Below are 20,375 nucleotides of genomic sequence, written 5' to 3'. Positions count from 1 at the left end.
GGTCCCTGTTAAACATGTGGCCAGAAAGGAATAGAAGAAGAATTACACATTCCCTGTTCCTTTAGCACACTTGAAAATCCAGCTGTAGATTTATTTAATTCATCTATATTATCCTGAATTGAATAAAATTAGTTTTCCATACTCAGGAAGGAAACACAGTCAGATTTTTGAGTCTCTTCTTCAGCAAAGAAGAAAGATGAAATAATTTTTATTTGTTTCAGCCTTGAATAATGTCTATCAGATATTAACATAATATACCTACATTCATCCTGTTTCCCTAATGGTATTAAAATATAATGCCGTGGGATCTCTAAGCAGTTATCAAAAGCATATAAATATAGTTGTTGTTAATTGTCAAGTAACTGTATTTTAAAAATATTTTTTTTGCCTCTTCTTTCAACCTCTGGCCTTCTCTAGTACGTATTTATCTTATGAAGAAGGTACTTTAGGCATCAGTTATGGGGTACAGATACTTTCTGTTATCACATGCTAAGCAATACATATGGTTAATATATCTCAGTTTAGGCAAAGATGAGCAGCCTGTACCCCTCCTCCTTATTTGATTAAGACAGAGAGAAACCAGGGGTGCTTTTGCATGGAGCTAGGTGAAGTCCCTGCTGGTTCACCTGCCTGAATTGTCCCTCGGCCTTTAAAATTGTACATAATTTGAATATTTATGTCATTGTATGGAAGCATTTGTACTTTTAGGTATTTAAGAAGTACATATAACTCACTTTATCTGTTTATTATTATTATTATTATTAATATTTTTATTTTTAATTAAATCTGTATACATTTATTTAGACTTTTAATTTCAAGTTATTTTTCCTACTAGCTGTATGTATGTCTGTATTTTTCTATATCACATGGGCAAACACATGGATTTGTCCTCCAAGAGCCTTTTCAGATTATTTTAAATTTTATTTCTGACAATCCTTTAAAAAGCTGTTTCTTTTTACATCATTCAGTTCACTGCGTGTGCTTCCATGAGACATATTATTGGACAGACAATTTAGTTGTGTGGACAAAAAGGGAACACAGCTTGTATGTGGACACACAAAAAAAATCAGTTAGTCTAATTAAAGCATTAAAAGTCACTTCCAAACACATCAGTTTATTCCTGTTTTTTAATATTTCCTTTTGTTCCTACAACCTGTGTCATCTGCCTCCATGAGGCTGCACTCCCATAGTCACTGATTTGTGATTAAGGTCCTGGGCCTCTGTTCTCTGCCTGTGCCTGTGCTCCATTGCACTCCATTTTCATTTGAGGATTATAGGTAGTTCACGCTACACAGAAGGACTTGTTAGATCACTGTCAGGTAGGTAACAGTAGACGCTACACCACATAATTCCACACAGCTAACAAGTTATTTTTGCAATATGACTGATAGAAATCTGGTAGAACTAAAATAAGTTCAAGACTAGGCAAATACAGGCAAATCCTGAGGCCAGCACTATTAGGTCAAGGCAAAGGCTGTGGCCTTTCACTTGTGATGCTACAATCCTATTCACTGAGCCTAATTCTCTAATGTTCTGAACAGAGAGCAGATACAGTTTTAATTCTGCTTAGCTGGGTAAGCAATTAAGGTATTAAAGGTCAGTGATAGGCACTTACCACGCAGAGCTGCATGTGATATACAACATATTGCATTAAAAAAAGAGGATGAGTCCTCTCATAATCTTATTAAAGTTGGTCTACATGAAGGAAAAACACCGATACATGAACTTCCATAAATTCAAAAATAGTTAAGTACAACGTGAAAATAATTTGAACCAGACATAGTCATTTTTTTCTCAGTCTCATTTTCTGTTTGCTGCTACATGGCAATCTGTCAGCCTTATCCAGCAAGCACTACTCAATATTTTATAGGTTTTCAGGCACCATATGGTCAGTGTATCCTCTGGGTGAAAAGTGTTTGAGCATGATGAAGCTTAGTCAAGTACTACTTCCTCAGCACTGTTGCTTCTCAAAGCAAGTAGAGTTGAATTAGCACACGTGATCATAATTTCTTTCTTTTGCTTTGGAAATAAAGTTCTCAAGGAACATAATTGTTTGTATTTCCAAAGGACATGCTCTTTCATATTTCCAGAGGAATTGCTATTCCAGCCTGCTAAGTGGCTGCTCCTCTTACCATCTTATTCTTCCCTTTGGGCAGAGGCTTCAGCTTGTGGAAGTGTCTTGTTTGGGAGGGAATGGAGCAGTTTATTTTTTCACAAAAATAAATAAGTAAATAAATAGATTGTAAAATCATAAAAGAGGTGAAACTGTCTTCCAATGTGCACAGAGAGAAAAAGAATAATGGTGCAAAGCTTGCCCCTAATGTAGAGAGCCTTGCAACAGATAAATCCATACATGGATAGCTCATTTTCTGAGTATAGGCACTTGCTGATGAAGATGTAACTATTTCCTGCCAAAATAGTCTGAAATATAATTCTCCTATCATAACATCTATGAAAAAAAGAGAAGAGCCAAAACATTTCAGTTTCTACAAAATTCCCATTAAGTGTGATCCCAATTTTAATTAACATACAGACGTCCTTCAAATGCTTCAAATGCTTCCTGTTTCTACTAGAAAAAATGTTTCCAGTACTGACATCCTTTTCTTTTTTCCCTTTCTTTTCCCATCAGGGAAGGGATAGAACAAGAATTTAGACTGTTCTGGAAGATTTCAGGTTAGGAGGGGAAGCTGTCATATTAATCAACTACAAGTCAGTGTTTAAGAAATTCTTCCTCCTCTGAAACATCAACAAAAAAGACAAGCTGAGAGCAGACCTGGTTCCAGGCAATTTATAGGCATGCTTGAGTAGCCTGACCCTCACAATATAATCATTGATTGTAAATTGTTTATCCAACTACTTGAGTGGAAACCAGAGTTCTGACTGTGTGAATAACCTACTATAGGAACGTCATTTACAATAGTGCTCTCAAGGGAAACACACAGAAGTGATGCAGGAAAGACAGCTGAGACAAATGCTTTGGAATAGATTCAGACTAGTTGTTATATGCATATTCCTGAACTGCTGAGGTTGTGCTACTTCAAATCAAGCTCTATGACTGTGGGACACTGTGGGGATTTGGAATACCTTATGTAGAGTTTAAGCCATCAGATAATTTCCTGAAGCTGAAGGATAGATTCTGCTCTCAGGATCTGGATGGGCTGTGCTCTCAGACTTTCAGAGCAGGAAGTCTGACTTGGTCACAACAAAATGCTCTGAGAATGGTCTGCAAGGTAAGACTAACAACCAGACCCGGGTGCCACCACTCAGGACGCCTTCCAGATGAGGAGGTTTTACACTGGTTCTTCCCCAGAGTCAGAGGGGAAATGCAAAAACTGACTGTGTGGCTCACCCTTACCCCCAGTGAGTATCTGCACTATTATTCGGCTCTTGGCAGAAGCATCTTTTGGGGCTCCTTGTACCTTTGAAGAGGAAGATAAGAAATTTAGCAAGGGCTGAAGATCTGGGCTGTGGCCATCAGCTGATACTCTTTTCTTTTTAACATCACCAGTAGCATAATATAGGAGGAAAGATTCTTGGAGAAAAATGTCCTCACTGCTAAGCACTGAGGGTAAGTAGATAGCTTCTTCTTTAGTGTATACAGAGAGCTATAAGAAATCAAAGGCAATTTATGAAACCCGATTTCATTCACAGTCTGAGAAACCAGGTGCCAGGACCAGTATATTTAGGGAATACAAAGAACCTGTTATTTAGAAGTGGACTAAAAAGAGACAATGTTTGTCCTGTTTAAAGTCTTTCTAATAAAAGCCAGCAAATATACATGTATATATATATGTATGTATATATATCTTGAGTGTATAAAGTAAAGTAAGGAGCATATAATATGATTGCAAGTATCTTCCATTAGTATTTGTTAAAGAGGAAGATTTCCTGCTGTGCTTGCTTGGGGGCTGAAATCTTATCAAAGTAAAGGTCAGTTAGACAATTTCTGAAGGTGAGAGGCTAATACAAATAGTGCACCTAATATAATGATGTGGAGTCTATCATGAGCCATAGTAGTGGACAAATTTCCAAATAGCTGTACAAGGACTAATGGGTTAGTTACCCATCACTCCTGGCACCTTTGGTACTGTCAGAGCATTTCATTGTGACCAAGTTACAATACACAAAACAGGTGAAAATAAGGCTTTTAATTAATATATTGTACTTTGGCCCAAGGAGAAAAATAGTGTGAAAATATCACCTAAACTCAGTGCAAGCCCTGAGTTAAATCTATCTATCTATGTATCTATTTATCTATCTATCTATTACAGTTTCAGACTTGTGTAACTGTCGTTACAATTAGATAATGCTGGGCTCCAAGAGGGAACCATTGATTTTTAGGAAGGTTAGATGCTCTGTAATGAATAGTCAGTTTGGGGGAAGAAAGACTGCACTGAGCGCTTATGGATTTAGCTCTGAAAGCTCTAAGACTTCAACTGTTGCTTGCAAAAATCTACTTTTGGAAGCAGAGAACAGTTGCTTCAGTGTGTTAAACCAGTAGTTTTAAAGTGCAGGATATTTACTGAAAGCATTGAAGAGATGAAAGAAGAGAAGCTTCTCTGCAGAGGCCTCTGCAAACTCTCACCCAATTTAGAAAAGATTATAGTATTTCCTCATAAAATTGACAGCCTGGAAAATAGATTATGGCATTCAAACCACATGGTAAACAAAGACCACCATGGAAGTTCAAAGGCAGAAACATTGTTGGACTTACAAACATCTGATAAAAGCTGGGAAGAAAATGCTTTTATATTTCAATGAGTTGTATGGAGCTCACATGGATTCCCTCAGCCAAAAAAAAAAAAAAAAAAAATTCAGCAAAGGAAGTTCCATTAAATGTGCTGAGAATCCAGCAACGGGATTCATTCATTCACTTACTTCTCAGAAATCAGTTTTAGAGATATTAAATAAACAACCTATTATAAAATCTGCTGAAGGTAATAAGGTTCTTTCTCCTGATGTTTTTGAGTTTAAAATAGTGCTGACTGAAAAAAAGAAAAAGTATCTTGAGAGGGGAAAAGACTAAGACTACTTTCATATATCCAACTGTGCTGAGAATTTATTATTACCTCAAAGCTTCTCTTTTCAGTTCTGCAAGAGAATGAAAACCCCTAACTTAATTTACTGGAAACAAAAAGAAAATTGTGTAGACTTATTTTCTTTATTTAACAGCTCCAGATGGTTTCAGGGAAGATAATTGGTGAAGAGGCCCCAAACTATCAGATCTATCCAGACAGAGATTTTCCACTGTGGAGAAAGGCTACAAATGTCAGTAGGCAGTATAGTCAGGCTGTGACATTGTACCACTTGCATAGCATGACTGGAAGAAAGTAGGGATGGCTTCATGCCTCCTATGAGCCTGGATCCTTTTCTGACCCCAACCAGATGTCCCAGGTTAATATTTCTCATATTACTCTTTTTTGCTGAGATGAGGAAAATGAGTTATATTAATCCCACAGGTACTTTTCTTTTGGTGGATAGTAGCAGATTTCAGTTGTTTCTCACTGAAGCTGTATTTTCTGGTTTTGGATCTATTTTACAAATACAATACTATTAGTACGAGAAGGGGTCAAACTGATCACCCTGCATGTGAGAGCTCCCAGGCGCTGTCACCTTCGTTCCTACATTCCACAAGGAGACCTGGTGGTAGTTGTCAGTAGGTTCATTTCTGCACAACTGGCCAGACCAGAGTGCTTTACGTGAGGCGTTTCATATGTTATAGATAATTGACATTATGAATTTGGTTCCCTTTCTGCCACATGTCTTTCTGAATGCTGACACTGTTTGTCAGACATTGGGTTTATTTGGGCCATTTCCTCATTTGATCTCAGTCAACAGAGGTCCTTGAAGTTAGGTTAATATGTATAATGCTAGGTTAATATGTATTGTCTGGGGATCCTGGCACAGGATAATTTAGATGTTACATGATACTTTTAACTTTTTTTTTTTTTTTTTTTTTTTTATTTGGGGTCACACAGGATCAGTATCTTTCAAAGAGATGTGTCTGTACAATTTTATTTTTTTTTTTTATACTTTTATATCCTTCTGTTTCCTTTTTTTTTTTTCTTTTTTTTCAGGCTTTTGAAAAAGGAAGAAAATTTTATTTTTATCCCTCGTTCCCGTGAAGAGCTTCCAGAAAACTTTCCAAAGGAAATTCCTGGGATCTGTTACTTCCTCGAGGTCAGAAGTGGTCAGAAGCAGCCAAAATCCTCCATCACATCTGCCAGAGTGAGAAAAGTTTCTTACAACATTGGCACCATGTTCCTCCGGGAGACTAGCCTATGAGGCCTGCTGCAGATCAAAGACTCATCAAAAAAGCACAAGCCCAGAACTGGGTCATGACAGGGGAGTTGGAGGTTCTTCTATTTCACTGCCTTGTCCTGAACAAGCAGTAAAAGCTTCATGTAATGTCAGGCAATAATCATTTTAAAAGGTGGGTGACTGCTGTCAGTAAACAGAGTGGAGACAGGGAAAACAAAAACAAAAACAAAAACAAACAAACAAACATTTAAAAAACATACTTCCACGTCCAGAGGAATTTCATTCATAAACTTGAGTCTGGCCCCTTTATGACAAATAAAAACAAACAAGACAAAACCCCCAACTCACATTAGAGGTTGGTTTTGTTTTGTGCCGAAAGGGTGATGGTTCTTTGTAGATTTGCACCAGCTAAGCAGAATTGGGAGTCAGTTCTGATTATGCATTCCTACATTTAATGTGTTCTTCAGTAAAGTAATGATGTTTTTTAACTTTATGAACAAACATTTCATACATATACTGTAGAGCTGTTGTAACCTTCCTGAAAGGAGGAATTATAATTCAGTATAAATGTTGTAGGGATTTTACCTATTTTTATACATATTTCACTTTCTGGATAATTACATTCCACATACTGTAAGCTGAGTGAGCTTAGATAGCTTTTCAGAAGAAGCTACTGTATATTTCATATATTCTACCTATCAGATCTTATTGTTATATGAATAAGAAGAAGTCATTTTTTGACTTTTTGGCAGCAAAATATCAATATTTTAAAGGAAAAAAAGAAAAACACTTTGGTAAACCTATTTACCTGATGTTTATGCTAAAGCTTTAGATGAGCATTGTCTTGCTTATACAAAATAATGTTTGGTATTTGTCCTACAGTCTTGCGTGTCCAGTCTTTCCAGGACAAAGCAAACAAAATGTAAAAGACCAATTTGTTAACAGAAAAGTTCTGTTATACACAGTGGGGCTTGTTTTCCACAGAAGTAGCAGCCAAACTGGTATTTGGTAGAAGTCCTGGACCTTTATTAAAAAATTGATCTTGTAAAACCTTACTCTGAGAGCATTCAGCAAACACTGAAAGCTCTCTGGGTACTGGTTTTCCATTTTTTAATAGGGCTTGTGCTCCTATTCTACTTAGATTATAAAAATTCTATCTGTTATTAAAATGCTGTTTTGGAAATTTCCTCTGTTGGAGAGAATGAAAGGTCCCCCGCTTTATCAACTGTAGGCCAAAAACCACTGAAAATAGTGAGGAAATTATTCCCTAGTTTTAATGCAAATGGCAGTTCAAATTTAGATGCATCAATATCAATAAAAAAATAAAAGAAAATCAAACTACAGCCCAATTCTTTCCTGGTGAAAATTAATATAGCTTTATTTTCTTCAGTGAAACCAACAGAAACAAGAAACAAGATGTAGATCTGTCCCCCAGTAGACACATTTTCAGACAGTGTTTATTTCTTTGGCTTTCCTTTTCAAAAATAATGGTAATAAGTTTTCTTCTGCAGGTGTACTTCCCTTCGGGTCCTACTGAAGTGAGCCAATATTTTTCTGTTCTACCTTAGTAGACAAACAGAGCAGTGATTTGAAAGTGGCTTAGCTTTACATGGGCCTGCTCAAAGAGAAATCAAAGTCAAGACTCTCAACAGCACAAGAAGGCATGAGAAGCTCAGCATTTCTATAATCCATACCAGAGATTAGGATCTTACTTATGGATTTAGTAATCAAAACTTGAAGCACCTTTTGAAAATGAGTAAATACCATTCTCCGTGTTTCCAAATTATCCTGTTAGATCTTTCTGTGGAGGCAATGACAGTGCTGTATTTCTCCCTTTTGACCCAGCTTGGGATGGGAACAGATCAGTGTGTCACTACTAGCCTGTTGCTGAACAAATTTCAGGCTTCCTTTCCATGAAGGCTGTCTGGATGAGAAAGGACTATCTTGAATCTATGCAGACTTCAGCATGTAGAGGAAACCTGAACTTATTATGCAGTATTTTTTCTTGATGAAGAGGGTAGCTGCATCGGCATGGCAGGGGGGCTGGAACTAGATGATCTTTAAGGTCTCTTCCAACCCAAACCATTCTGTGAATATTACTTAAATGGAAATTCCCTTGCTTTCTAGAGGAACTGATGCGAAAGATTTCTTCCATAGTTATTACAGCATCTTTGTGATTGGAGGAGTTTTTCGTCTGTCTACCTTGATAAACAGCATCTGCAGCTCTGCTATCTGAAAAAATGACTTGATGAAAAGTGTTCAAGCTTGAGGTTTCAGAATTTCCATCCAAACTACAGATCCAAGAAGTTTCTGCATTGGATGACAATTTTTTAGCCTAAATCCATTAGTTTTTGTATACACAGGATGTAGCATGCATTTTTTCTAGTGAACACCAGTGAGACCTGGAAGAATTATAAATGGAGCAAAGTTGCAGTTTGACCATGGGAACTGGAACACTACTTCCTAGCTAATAAAACTGTGGTTTTGATGTCATTAACTAATTCCCTAGAGTGATTTTTAATTTAATTTTGTTTTTTTTATAACAGCTATCAATACAATGAGATTTCATTCTTTATTTACTGGCACATCCTCATTGTTCAGTAGTTGTTGATGTCAGATTACTAATCTCTCTGGCCAAACTCTTGTTTCTCTTCTCACCACCCACAGTCCTCTGTGAAGACAACAAACACAGAGGTTCATACCAAAAGCATACTTATTGCTCAATATCCCTTCTCTCACAGTTGCCAATAGGAAATGTCTAGGTTAATCTTGTGAGTGATCTTGGTAGATCCATGGAAACATTTTATGAAAAGTTGAGGTTAAAAGGTAATTCAACTAGTAAATTGGAGAAGCAATCCAAAAGTCTGTAGCACCATCCTCATCCTCTCAAGTGACTGTTTATTCTGTAAGGGAATATGAGATCACTGAAAAAAGCTAAAAATTGGTATCAGCATCACCATGGAGACAATGTTTGCCAATAAATCACCTGGCTCCCCAGATTAGAGTAGATTTATTGTATGAAAGTATATAGTCTCTGCCTTTTGTAAGCTTGTGTAAAGGTAGCACATCCAAAACTTCAGCACTGATACCATGTATTGTGTTATTTGCTCCTGTGTTATGACAAGTGAAGTTAATGGAGAAGTGTAGACTCTCTAGAGGCATTTTTCTATCTCAGTGTGAGAAAAGTGTGAATGATTCTCAGCATTGTTTAACTTAGTGGTTGTATCTGCTGCCTGTAATATTAGGTTACAAATTTATTTTGTTGGACACCTTTATGAAGTAAAATGAAGTTCATTAGCAAGGTTGATGCTGTGAAGTCAGTTAGATCATAGTCAAATTAAACATTTCTCCAACACTACTTTTTTAGTGGTAGAGAAAACTTTCTTATTTGTCTGTCATTGCCTTTATAAATAAAAGGGCTTTCAGAGTTTTTACCTTGGGATGATGAGGTGGAGAGGACAGAGGTGCTGAAATGGATGTAGAAATCACATACTGTAGTTGGAATTTCCTTATGATATTTTCTTTCATATAAAATAGATTTTTTTCCTCTGATTAAGAAGTTACATACCTATGGTTTTTTGCTTAGCTGCAAGTAGCAACACCTGCTGGCTCGAGGTTATGTAAGAACCAAAACCACCCTCTCTGAAGATTAAGGGAGGAGATCTACTGAAAAGTGCCTGTATGGGGAGGAGGTTGACAAGGACCCTATCTGGGGTCATCGGTTCCTGTGCCACAGACTTGTTCTGTGCACCTTCCCTCTGCTCCAGGCTCAGTCTGCAGACCAGGGACTGACCGCAGAGGCAGACTCAGTGGCCAACTTCTAGTGCAAAAGTCGTAAGGCCGAAGTAAACAAAGGCAGCAGTTACCCTCTCGGAGAACTTTTTAGCGATTTTGTGTCAGATTTCTCAATCTTGAAGCTCCCCTTCACACAGCCTTTTCTGTGATGCACTGCATAGATGTCAGGAAGTCAGAGTAAGAGGGAAGCAGTGATGAAAAGGGTAGAGGGGTGGATTAAATTTTGTTCAGTATTACTCGTAATATCAGCCATACAAAGGCAAAAGCCACGGCATGGGAGAATTGCTGGTAAGCTAGGATTCTAAAAGTGTGGTTGTCTTGCAGAATGCCACAGGATTTTGCTGTTTTAATTCCAAAGAGCCCATAGTCATTAACTGTGGTTGTGGGTTTGGCTTTATTGCTCATTCCCATATACAGTTTCAGATGCGAATTTGTTCAGAGGGCTGTTCTGGAGCCTGGAAACAAGCCTCTGCAAACAGAAAACCAAACTTTTGAAACTTTAGAAATATTCTGTGAGAATTGCCTCTTCAGAAGAAGAAATCTTTTCAGTTGAGTTACTAACAAGCCCTGCTGCAGTTCATGCCTCTTCACGGTGCTGTCTCCTGTGCTCATGGTGGTCCCTGCCGTGCTCAGCAGAGGCATTAGGTGTACACCTTCTCTCTGTTTTCCACTAACATTCCTTTTTTTATTTTTTATTTTTTCCTGTATAAAGCAAACAGTGCAGAACCATGATGTGTTGCATACATTTAAATGTATCATGGCACTGCCCTGAGACTTATATTGTGCTAACTGATTTCACGTTACCTACTTGTTGCTGTGACCAGATTCTTCTCCCTGCAGACTTTAAAATGAAGGGAAAAACAAAACAAAATACCACCACAAAACTGCTGTGTTGAATTGCAAATTAGCATGAAACCTGTGTCAGTCGTTGGGATGAGTGTAACAGGTTTCATGTTCTTCAGCTTCCACAACCTGTCAAACATGCTTACCTCATGCAGTCTGTCCTGCCAACATCTAATCCAACTGCAGAATCACAAATTTCACAGAATCACACAGAATCACAGAATCACAGAATTTCCTAGGTTGGAAGAGACCTCAAGGTCATCGAGTCCAACCTCCAACCTAATGCTAACAGTCCTCCACTAAACCATATCCCTAAGCTCTACATCTAAACGTCTTTTGAAGACTTCCAGGGATGGTGACTCCACCACTTCCCTGGGCAGCCTGTTCCAGTGCCTCATAACCCTTTCAGTGAAGAAGTTCTTCCTAACATCTAACCTAAAACTCCCCTGGCTCAACTTAAACCCATTCCCCCTCGTCCTGTCACCAGGCACGTGGGAGAACAGGCCAACCCCCACCTCGCTACAGCCTCCCTTGAGGTACCTAAAAAGAGCGATAAGGTCACCCCTGAGCCTCCTCTTCTCCAGGCTGAACAAGCCCAGCTCCCTCAGCCGCTCCTCGTAGGACTTGTTCTCCAGGCCCCTCACCAGCTTCGTCGTCCTTCTCTGCACCCGCTCAAGCACCTCCATGTCCTTCTTGTAGCGAGGGGCCCAAAACTGAACACAGTACTCGAGGTGCGGCCTCACCAGAGCTGAGTACAGGGGGACGATCACCTCCCTAGCCCTGCTGGTCACGCTGTTCCTAATACAAGCCAGGATGCCGTTGGCCTTCTTGGCCACCTGAGCACACTGCTGGCTCATATTCAGCCGACTATCCACCATCACTCCCAGGTCCTTCTCTGCCTGGCAGCTTTCCAATCATTCCTCTCCCAGCCTGTAGCTCTGCTTGGGGTTATTGCGCCCCAGGTGCAGGACCCGGCACTTGGCCTTGTTAAACTTCATGCAGTTGACCTCAGCCCATCGGTGCAGCCTATCCAGATCCTCCTGCAGAGCTTTCCTACCCTCAAGCAGATCGACACACGCACCTAACTTGGTGTCATCTGCGAACTTACTGAGGGTGCACTCGATGCCCTCATCCAGATCATCGATGAAGATATTAAAGAGGACCGGCCCCAGCACCGAGCCCTGGGGGACGCCACTAGTGACTGGCCTCCAACTGGACTTGGCTCCATTCACCACGACTCTTTGGGCCCGGCTATCCAGCCAGTTTCTAACCCAACGAAGCGTGCGCCAGTCCAAGCCAAGAGCAGCCAGTTTCTTGAGGAGAATGCTGTGGGAAACAGTGTCAAAAGCCTTGCTGAAGTCAAGGTAGACCACATCCACAGCCTTTCCCTCATCCACCCAGCGCGTCACTCTGTCATAGAAAATTTCTTGCATTTTCTGGGTTCTCTTCCAGTTGGAAGCTACTACCTCACCTCTGCTGAGTGATAAGAGCTCACTGAGGAGAGTAATTACCTGTCTTAAGTCTCAAAACTTATGACTGTTTTTGGATTCTGGTAGTCTTTTGCAAAATTATACATTTTTAATATTGGAAACAGCAACATGCTTAAATTAGCAACAAAAACAGAAACAAAAGAAAGCTTGTCAAACCCAGAAACAGTTGATTCCCTTCCTTCAAGAACTGGGTTTAAGGATGCCAGTGACAGGCTTGCAGGAGCTGATGAAGACTGTGCAGGAGACTTGAGAGGCAGGAGCTGATCTGCTTCTGCTCTTGTTCATACTTCCATCACCTTGCATGTTCTTTTCTGCTCTGTTCTTCAGAAGACCTCCACTCTCCTTTGTTTTGCAGCCTGTATGTGGCATAGATAGTAATTCTTATTATTGTTCTCATTAGCATCTGTTGACATGGCTGCTTATATCTAAAGAATAAGTGGGATTAAAGGGCTGATCTTAGTCGTCTTTGCAGCAGACAGAACTGCTACAGTGACAGAGCAGGCACGCATGTCAGTAGAGAGGGGGAGAACCACAGTGCAAGTTTTCACTAGGGGATTTGGGTGAAGTCAGTGCAGTAACAGTCTGCTGCATGTCTGTCTTTGACTTTTGTAAACACTAAGTTTATCCATGCAGCTAGAAGTTATTCCTCAACAATGTTATTAATTTGCAGTGTATGAGAAACTTTACAACAAAAATCTATAAACTGTTTAACCTCGTATGTATGTCTGTTCTTTTGTGACTTGGCTATTAATCATGCAAGCAAAACAGTGAAGCTGAGGAACATAGCAATTCAGTCATAGGCCACAAATCATTCACCTTTGCACAGGCTTACATGTTCCTGTGGTTTAGGAAGATTAACCTCCAACTGTCTGTGGTCCAGGTTTGTATCCCAGCATGAGTGCTTCCCTAGGGGCTGAGGTTCATATTATAGAGGCCGATATTGTAAATGGTGCAAAGTGGCAGCTGTGTTGGCAGCCTTAGAAAAAAGATCAGTGCAGGCAGAGGTTAAACTGTCCATCTGCTCCTGGGATTTTAGTTGCCAAAGACAAAGTGAGGCAGAACGTGTTTCATCTGGGGACAAAGAGAGAAGACACTGGGTGTCAGAGAAAGAAGTGTCATACCTGTTTTATGGTTAGAAGAGAGGGAGCGGAGTGGAGCACTGGGATTCAGCAAGGCTTGCTTCTGCTGTCGGCTCCTTAACCCACTTCTGCTTTAGCATTCCAAAAATCAAGTTTCATATGAAGACTGGGGGACAGGTAAACACTTCAGGTACTTGCCCCCCCTCTTCTAGTCACAGCGTGAGGCTGCCTGAATCCCTGAGTGTGCTTGTTTATCACTGACCACAGAGAGCTGACTTAGACTAGATCTACTTTTTAAGACGTCCAAGAGAAGTGAGATTGATCCCGCTGAATTAATCTCTCTCAAGCCCAAATGCTGTGTCTCAAACCTTTTGGTCTGTGCTGCTTTTCAGAGTTCTGCATTGTAAGTGGCAGAGGGATATATAAGTATATTCCTGGATAAATAGAGGTTTGATACGGTAGTCATGGTGACTATCAAGAACAGGGGCTATTACAGTCCTGGAAATCTCTTGCTTCTGATGCCTGAACCATTTACATATGATACGAGTGCTGCCAGTTGCAACTTCTGGATGCCATTGTGAATGTTATTTAGAAAAGCTGTTGGGCTTTGAGCTCCTTGCCAAATTATGCAAAACATCTGTGCCATCTTTACGTGAAATATATTCCAGAATGCCTATATAAGCCTTTTTAGTTATCCTGTTGTAAAGATGATGATAATGTACATAAATTCTAAAGGACAGAGGGATAGTTGCTAGGTTATCATTAATGTACATTTTTCTTGCTTTTGTGAATTTGTAGGCCCAAAATTAACTTTCTATTAGCAGAAGGTCATGTATTGAGCTACCTGTTTTCTTGACAGTAGTCTTATTCCCTAGCAATACTTTCTCATGACTACTCTTCAAGCAATAAATTAAGCCATGTTAATCTGTTCTGTGTAGGTTCCTGTACAACACCTGTTGCTTTAAAAAAGCAGCTTTTAGCAGAACATGCGATGACATACTAACAACCTGTCATGTATTGTTTGTCCTTTCATCCTCTTCCCCATGGGAGAAGAGTATGTAGTGGAATAATTTCATTTTGTGAGGTGTTGTCTCTTTGCTAGTTTTCTAAAAATATTTGTTGCTACTTAAGCAAGGGCAAAATCAGACTTAGAAAACACTTTCAGTTGTAAACAGAATATATTAAAGACTGCGTACTGAGTAAGACTGGTCTCCTATCCTACAAATAAATAAATAAATAAATAAATAAAACAGTACCATATGTAAGAAAAGCCCAAGAATAATAAATATCAGCACTAAAACCAGAATATCCATAAGTAAGGGATAAGTTCTGCTTGACACAGTGGTAAAATGATGTTAAGACTGAATAAGATCTAGAGAAGAAGAATTCTGCTTAATTCATTTTAGTATTTGTTTATTATCAGCATACCTCTAAGGTATTATTTTTCCCTTCCCTAATGAAGCTGGAACACACTGTTGAATCAATATCAGAGTTTCTGAGATTATTGCAGAGGCACATGCTTAGAAATTAATAACTATTAAGGAGAGCTTTTTTAAAAGTGAGATCATATGTGAAAGAGAGAAGAGGTACAGACATATATTCGTTGTAAAGGTTTATGTCACATTTCTGATTGATTAAAACCATTCTGAAACTGTATAATTAAAGCACAGCTGCCTGGTATAGGTTTTTTACATTTGTAATACAAAGGTAAGATTTTCAAAGTCTCAGGGGATTTATTCCTCAATCCCATTTTATTTGTTTAAACACAACCTCTTTCTGAACCTAACTTTGCTCAATATCCCAAGGTTCTGAATGCCTAAATAAGTTTAGGAAATGTGGATTATAAATCTGTATCATTTATGTTCCTTTGAAAAACTGTTCATAATGATGTATGGAAGCAAATTCTAAATATCTAAACATCTGCAAAAGTGCATTTTCCTAGTGTTAACCTGTGCTGGATGATGAAATCTGGAGTTCTTGCTAATCTATGCAGTATTCTACATATTTTACACCTTTCTGCAAGGTGATGCTCTAAGATGTGTTGCTGTGAGCATATAAATGCTCTGGTCTTCGGTGGGAATGAGGCTTTTTACCCACCTTTATAATATTGTGATGAACCCTAAGGGAGAGAGCTCTGCCCTGGCAGCTCCATCCAGTTTAGCTCATCTACTGAAGTAGTTTGGAGTAAGCTGAGTCTGAGATTTACTTTCCCATTACATCTCAAAAAAAAAAAAAAAAAAAAAAGTATCAAGTGCTTGCTAGTGTTTAAGTGTGTAAGCATTCCTCTCCAGAAACTTCTCACAGGTCCTGAGAGTGTGTGGGTAAGAAACCAACAGGGAGAAAGCATCTGAGGAAAGTGAAGGGAAGTATGTGTGTAGGACAGAGCTGTGATGTGCTGCTGATTCTCAGCTTTTGTGTGTTTGGAAGTTGGATGACCCAGACCATATTCTGGGTATGTGGCAAAATGCAAGAATGTGTTATACATAATGTCATGAACTATCATGGCATTAGGATGAGTTTTAGAGTTGATTATCCTTAGGGTTTTAGTGAAGTTGCATGAGAAATGTGTTAATTTGGGAAGAAAGAAAGTTGCTTTATATTTAAATTAGAGTTCAGTCTCTAGCTGCAGAGAAAAGTTGCGGGGAAAAAGGAGTCTAAAAATTCTAAATGCAAAAATTAATGATGAATGCCCCTCTTTTTTATATCATTTGACTTTTCTAAAGGTAGCACTCAGAATTCCTCTGTAAGTTTAGATGGTGAATGCAAAACCTGTCAGTAGGTGTAAAATATTACAAGTAAAGTACTTTGCCAAGTGGTATAAATTTGGAGATGATAGTAGGAATGCCTTTAAAATGTGTGTAGGGGTATGGTTCTTATATGTGAGCGCTTAAAAAAAGGAAGCTTTTATGCTTTGCTAGTAAATATTGTTTAGAAATGTCTAAACCGCAAGTTTAGAAGTGTTGTATCAAAACAAAAAGATGTAAAACCTATGACATAGAGTTCACACTCTTTCTTCAGAAACAATCCTGTATATGGAGTTTTCAGAAGCACTTGCAGCCAAAAGTCATTTATAGCAAATTTCAAAAAGAACAGTACTTCACCAAGTACTTTCTGTAAAAATGCCTTACACGTTAGGTAAGGCCAAGATTGAAGATTTAACTCAGCTTGTTTAGGGTGTACTAAGAGAGATACATCGTCCCAGTGCCAGGCTTTAAACACACTCCTAACATATCAGCATCATGCCTTTTTCTGAAGCCTAAACAAAGCCCAGTGCAGCCACAATTCCCATCCCAAGACTTGGCATTTATATAGCCTCATGCAACAATTAGTGGTTCTCTAAGTTGCAGCCATTAACACCTTTGATACTGAAATATTGCTTATTATCCTTGTACCTCACTCTGCCCACGTTATACTGTGACCCAATAGGCTTTAGAGCATGAAGAATTTTGGGAACTGCTGCGAGACTGAGTAAAGTTCTTCCAACTTAAATTTAGGTATTTAAAACTTATGTCTGGCCTGAGCTAGTCCAGCTGCCTCCCTCTACAGTCAGTGTGGACATCCTGGCAGCTTGGAGGGTGACAGTTCCCAGATAAAATGTTTGCAGTGGGATAAGCCGCTGCCTTTCATGTGCTCTCCTCCTGAGACACACCAGTGATTGCAGTGTGGAGGTGGAGGATTAGTGGGGGACTAGTTTAGACTAGAAGGACTAGTAGGGGACTAGTTCAGACTAGCTGCCCCACTGCAGGTGAGATGCAATCCCCTGCTGATAAGAATGGGAGGATGTGAAAGGATAGAAAAGCAGATATACACGTGGAGAAACATGCCAGGGACAAGGGCCAGGCTGCAGACAGAAGTACAAAGGGTCTTGGGCTGAGCGCTGAATCAGAGGTGAGTGGGAAAGATCAGAGCTGCTGTGCTGCCATACAAGTCCCATACTTCTCTTTTCTGTTTGCTATCACCATGCTGATCCATAGACATCTGTGGCGATTTCCATTGCAGTCTTGGTTTGGGAGGCCGTGGGAAAGTTCTTCTTGGGAAGAAGCAGTCCTTTGCACTGTGAACTGTCACTCTCTCCAGAGAAAAGGAATTACAAATGGTATTGTCCTCAAGAGCTGAGAAAACTTGCAGATTTTTCATGTACAGTAAACATGAAACAGTTTCTATAATTACCAGGAAAACAAAACAGAGGCAAAGCTGTGCAGCAGGGGCATCCCATCTCATACATGCTGCTGCGATAATGAAATCCAAACCCCACAGAACTGCAGGCACATTATTCTCACTTACTTTAAAGGTCAGCTAAGAAGCTAATTTCTCAAATGGGCTCATAGCTCTGAGACAACGTAACACTAGTCATTTCTTCCAACAAATTGCAGTTGTCAGAGAAACTGGATTAGTAGCTCACAGAGCTAAAAATAGACAGTATGTGATTGCCAGAGAGGCATGAATTCAGTAACAGAGGTGAAGGTAAAATCAAAATGTCATAACGTGGAGAAAAAGCAACAACAAAATGCTCAACACAAAGCAAGTTAGCCATAATAATCTCAAAATAATCTGAGTTGCCAATGGGAAGAATTGACAGGGCTTAGTATTATGTCTGTTTTATTCACCTCCCTGATCCAGCTCTCAGTGGCTGCTTTATCAGCTCAATCAGTTTGGCCACAGTGTTTTCAAAGTCAAGTACCTCACATTAGGCAGTGAAAGTCATTATTTTAAAGGCATTTTTTGAATAGTGAGAAAGAAGATTCATTGATGTAACATTTTTATCTTCCAAGGGGAGAGAGGGAGAGGGGGGATAAGGAGTTAGTTTATCACTAAACTTATTCCACTGAAAAATAAAAATTAAACTCCCAAATCCCAAATCTAATAAGACAGCTACAATGAAAGCAACTTTTCAAAGCTCAGCCTATCTTTACTAAAAGGTGGATAATTATTTTTCATTACATCAAACATTTGTATTTTAAATAAAACTCTGTTATGCTATGAGTTTGCAAATTAGTATTACTACCTGCTTGGATTAAAAAAGTGGAGGGGAGGAAAGGAAAGAGGGAGGGAGGGAGGAAAGGAAGGGAAGGAAGGGAAGGAAGGGAAGGAAGGAAGGAAGGAAGGAAGGAAGGAAGGAAGGAAGGAAGGAAGGAAGGAAGGAAGGAAGGAAGGAAGGAAGGAAGGAAGGAAGGAAGGAATTCTTTATTCTTAATCCTTCAATTATTTAATTTCAGTAGGAGAGAAATTCCACTGTACTGCGTGTGACTCTAAAAGAGCTGCATCCACTACAGAAAGAGAGCCTCAGCCCATATAGTCAAGGTGAAAAGTTTTGTGAGGCTGGATCTCAGCTGAAGACAGCTGGCAGTAGCTGCATGCAGTCTGTACTATGACTTAAGCAATTCTTTTTACTTTTATATTTAGAAGCAGATCTACTTATAGTTCAGGAATAATTTTCACCACTTTCTTTAGAACTTTTTTTTTTTTTTTTTTTTTTTCCCTGTAGTATATGTGTTTTCTGCACACCTATTTTATAAAATCTCTGAATTTCAGATCTCAGTACTGGGTATAAATAACTAATGTCAGTGACTGAAATCACTATGAAAAATACTTAAAGCATTTATGCTCAGTGTCTTTTAGATATAAGCAAACACAGTTCTTTTGTAAATTCTGTGCTTGCAGAAGTCTTTGGTCGTCATTTTAAAAAGGGCCAAGATTAATTTTGATTTTAAGATTTAGTTAGCGTCACTGCCATTTGCCTGAAATTCACTGTGTACCAGAATTACTGTAGTGTGAGGGATTGATTGTGAAATAGAAATGTCAGGACAAGCAGCACTAGCAGTTATCTACATTGCACGTCCTACACATTTTGCACACATTTCATGGCATTCTTTATATTATAGAACAGAATATGACAAAACAGACAGAGAAATAGCTAGTAATAAAAACGATACACAATATGTGGACACTGCAGTGTCTGATAGCTATCTTGAGATAGTAGATGGTTTTATCTCCTACTTTTGGGATTGCTCTGAACTGTCATGCATCCTTGGCATCCATCCTTGCTTCAATGGGAGATATGGTCATCACCAGCCCTAAAGCTGATAAAATTCAGGTGTATTTAGAGATTAATAACACAGACAGGATGTTTTCAGCCAGCCAAGAGAACTGATGATATTTTATTTTATTTTATTTTATTTTATTTTATTTTATTTTATTTTATTTTATTTTATTTTATTTTATTTTATTTTATTTTATTTTCCTTCTGAGTTCTATGGGTTCTACTAATGGGTTCTACTTCTGAGGCTGACATTCATCTCTTCTTGATTTGATTTTAACCTTTCTCAGGTTACTATGATTCTGCAGTTCCTTTTTGCAGGGTTCCACAGAGTGTTTAAGAGACCTTGTACATCTGGTTGTGTGATCCACTGGTGCAACACACAGATGCTAAACTGTCTTATACCACTGGTGTCCTGGAGCAGAGGACACACAATGTCTGGAGTACAACCAGTGTTCACAGTCACAAATGATCTCCTTATTCTCTTTGCTACTTTGCTCACCCCCTACAGGCAACTTTTAGAGAAGTAACTGAATGCTACTGATAATCTTCTTGTGGTTTATAATTCTTTCCGTGGGATAAATTCATGATTGTGAGACTTTTGCAAAATACATCAGTATTATAGGCATGAACTTCACAGCCTGAGCCCATCAAGTCATAGGTCAGACTTCTCCCAAAGCCTCTGAGAACAAATTGAGCTCTGCATGCAGTATCTGTCCTGGAAGAACTGATAACAATTTGACAGTTGTCTGCCCCAGTGATCCTGACTCCACCATCTAATGGAAAGACTGTGAATTTTATGAAACCATGAATGGAAAACCTCATGCTTCTGCTATTTGTTTAAATCTTTCACTTTCTTCCAGGAGCCTG

General features: G+C 39.0%; 1 protein-coding gene across 1 annotated transcript in view; it reads left to right on the top strand.

Moving 5' to 3' along the window:
- Positions 1–7,749, top strand: part of GUCY1A2 (guanylate cyclase 1 soluble subunit alpha 2) — a 160,734-nt gene extending 152,985 nt beyond the window's left edge. The window contains exon 8 of the mRNA XM_084507036.1: positions 6,078–7,749. Within this exon, the coding sequence (XP_084363162.1) occupies positions 6,078–6,285 (208 nt within the window). The 3' untranslated portion in view covers positions 6,286–7,749. The remainder of the gene's footprint in view (positions 1–6,077) is intronic.
- Positions 7,750–20,375: the final 12,626 nt, after the last annotated feature.

The sequence above is a fragment of the Aythya ferina genome (assembly GCF_964211825.1).
Source record: "Aythya ferina genome assembly, chromosome: 1".
Classification (NCBI taxonomy): Eukaryota; Metazoa; Chordata; class Aves; order Anseriformes; family Anatidae; genus Aythya; species Aythya ferina.
Note: the sequence above shows the minus strand (reverse complement) of the source record. Positions and strands in the feature narration are given on the sequence as shown.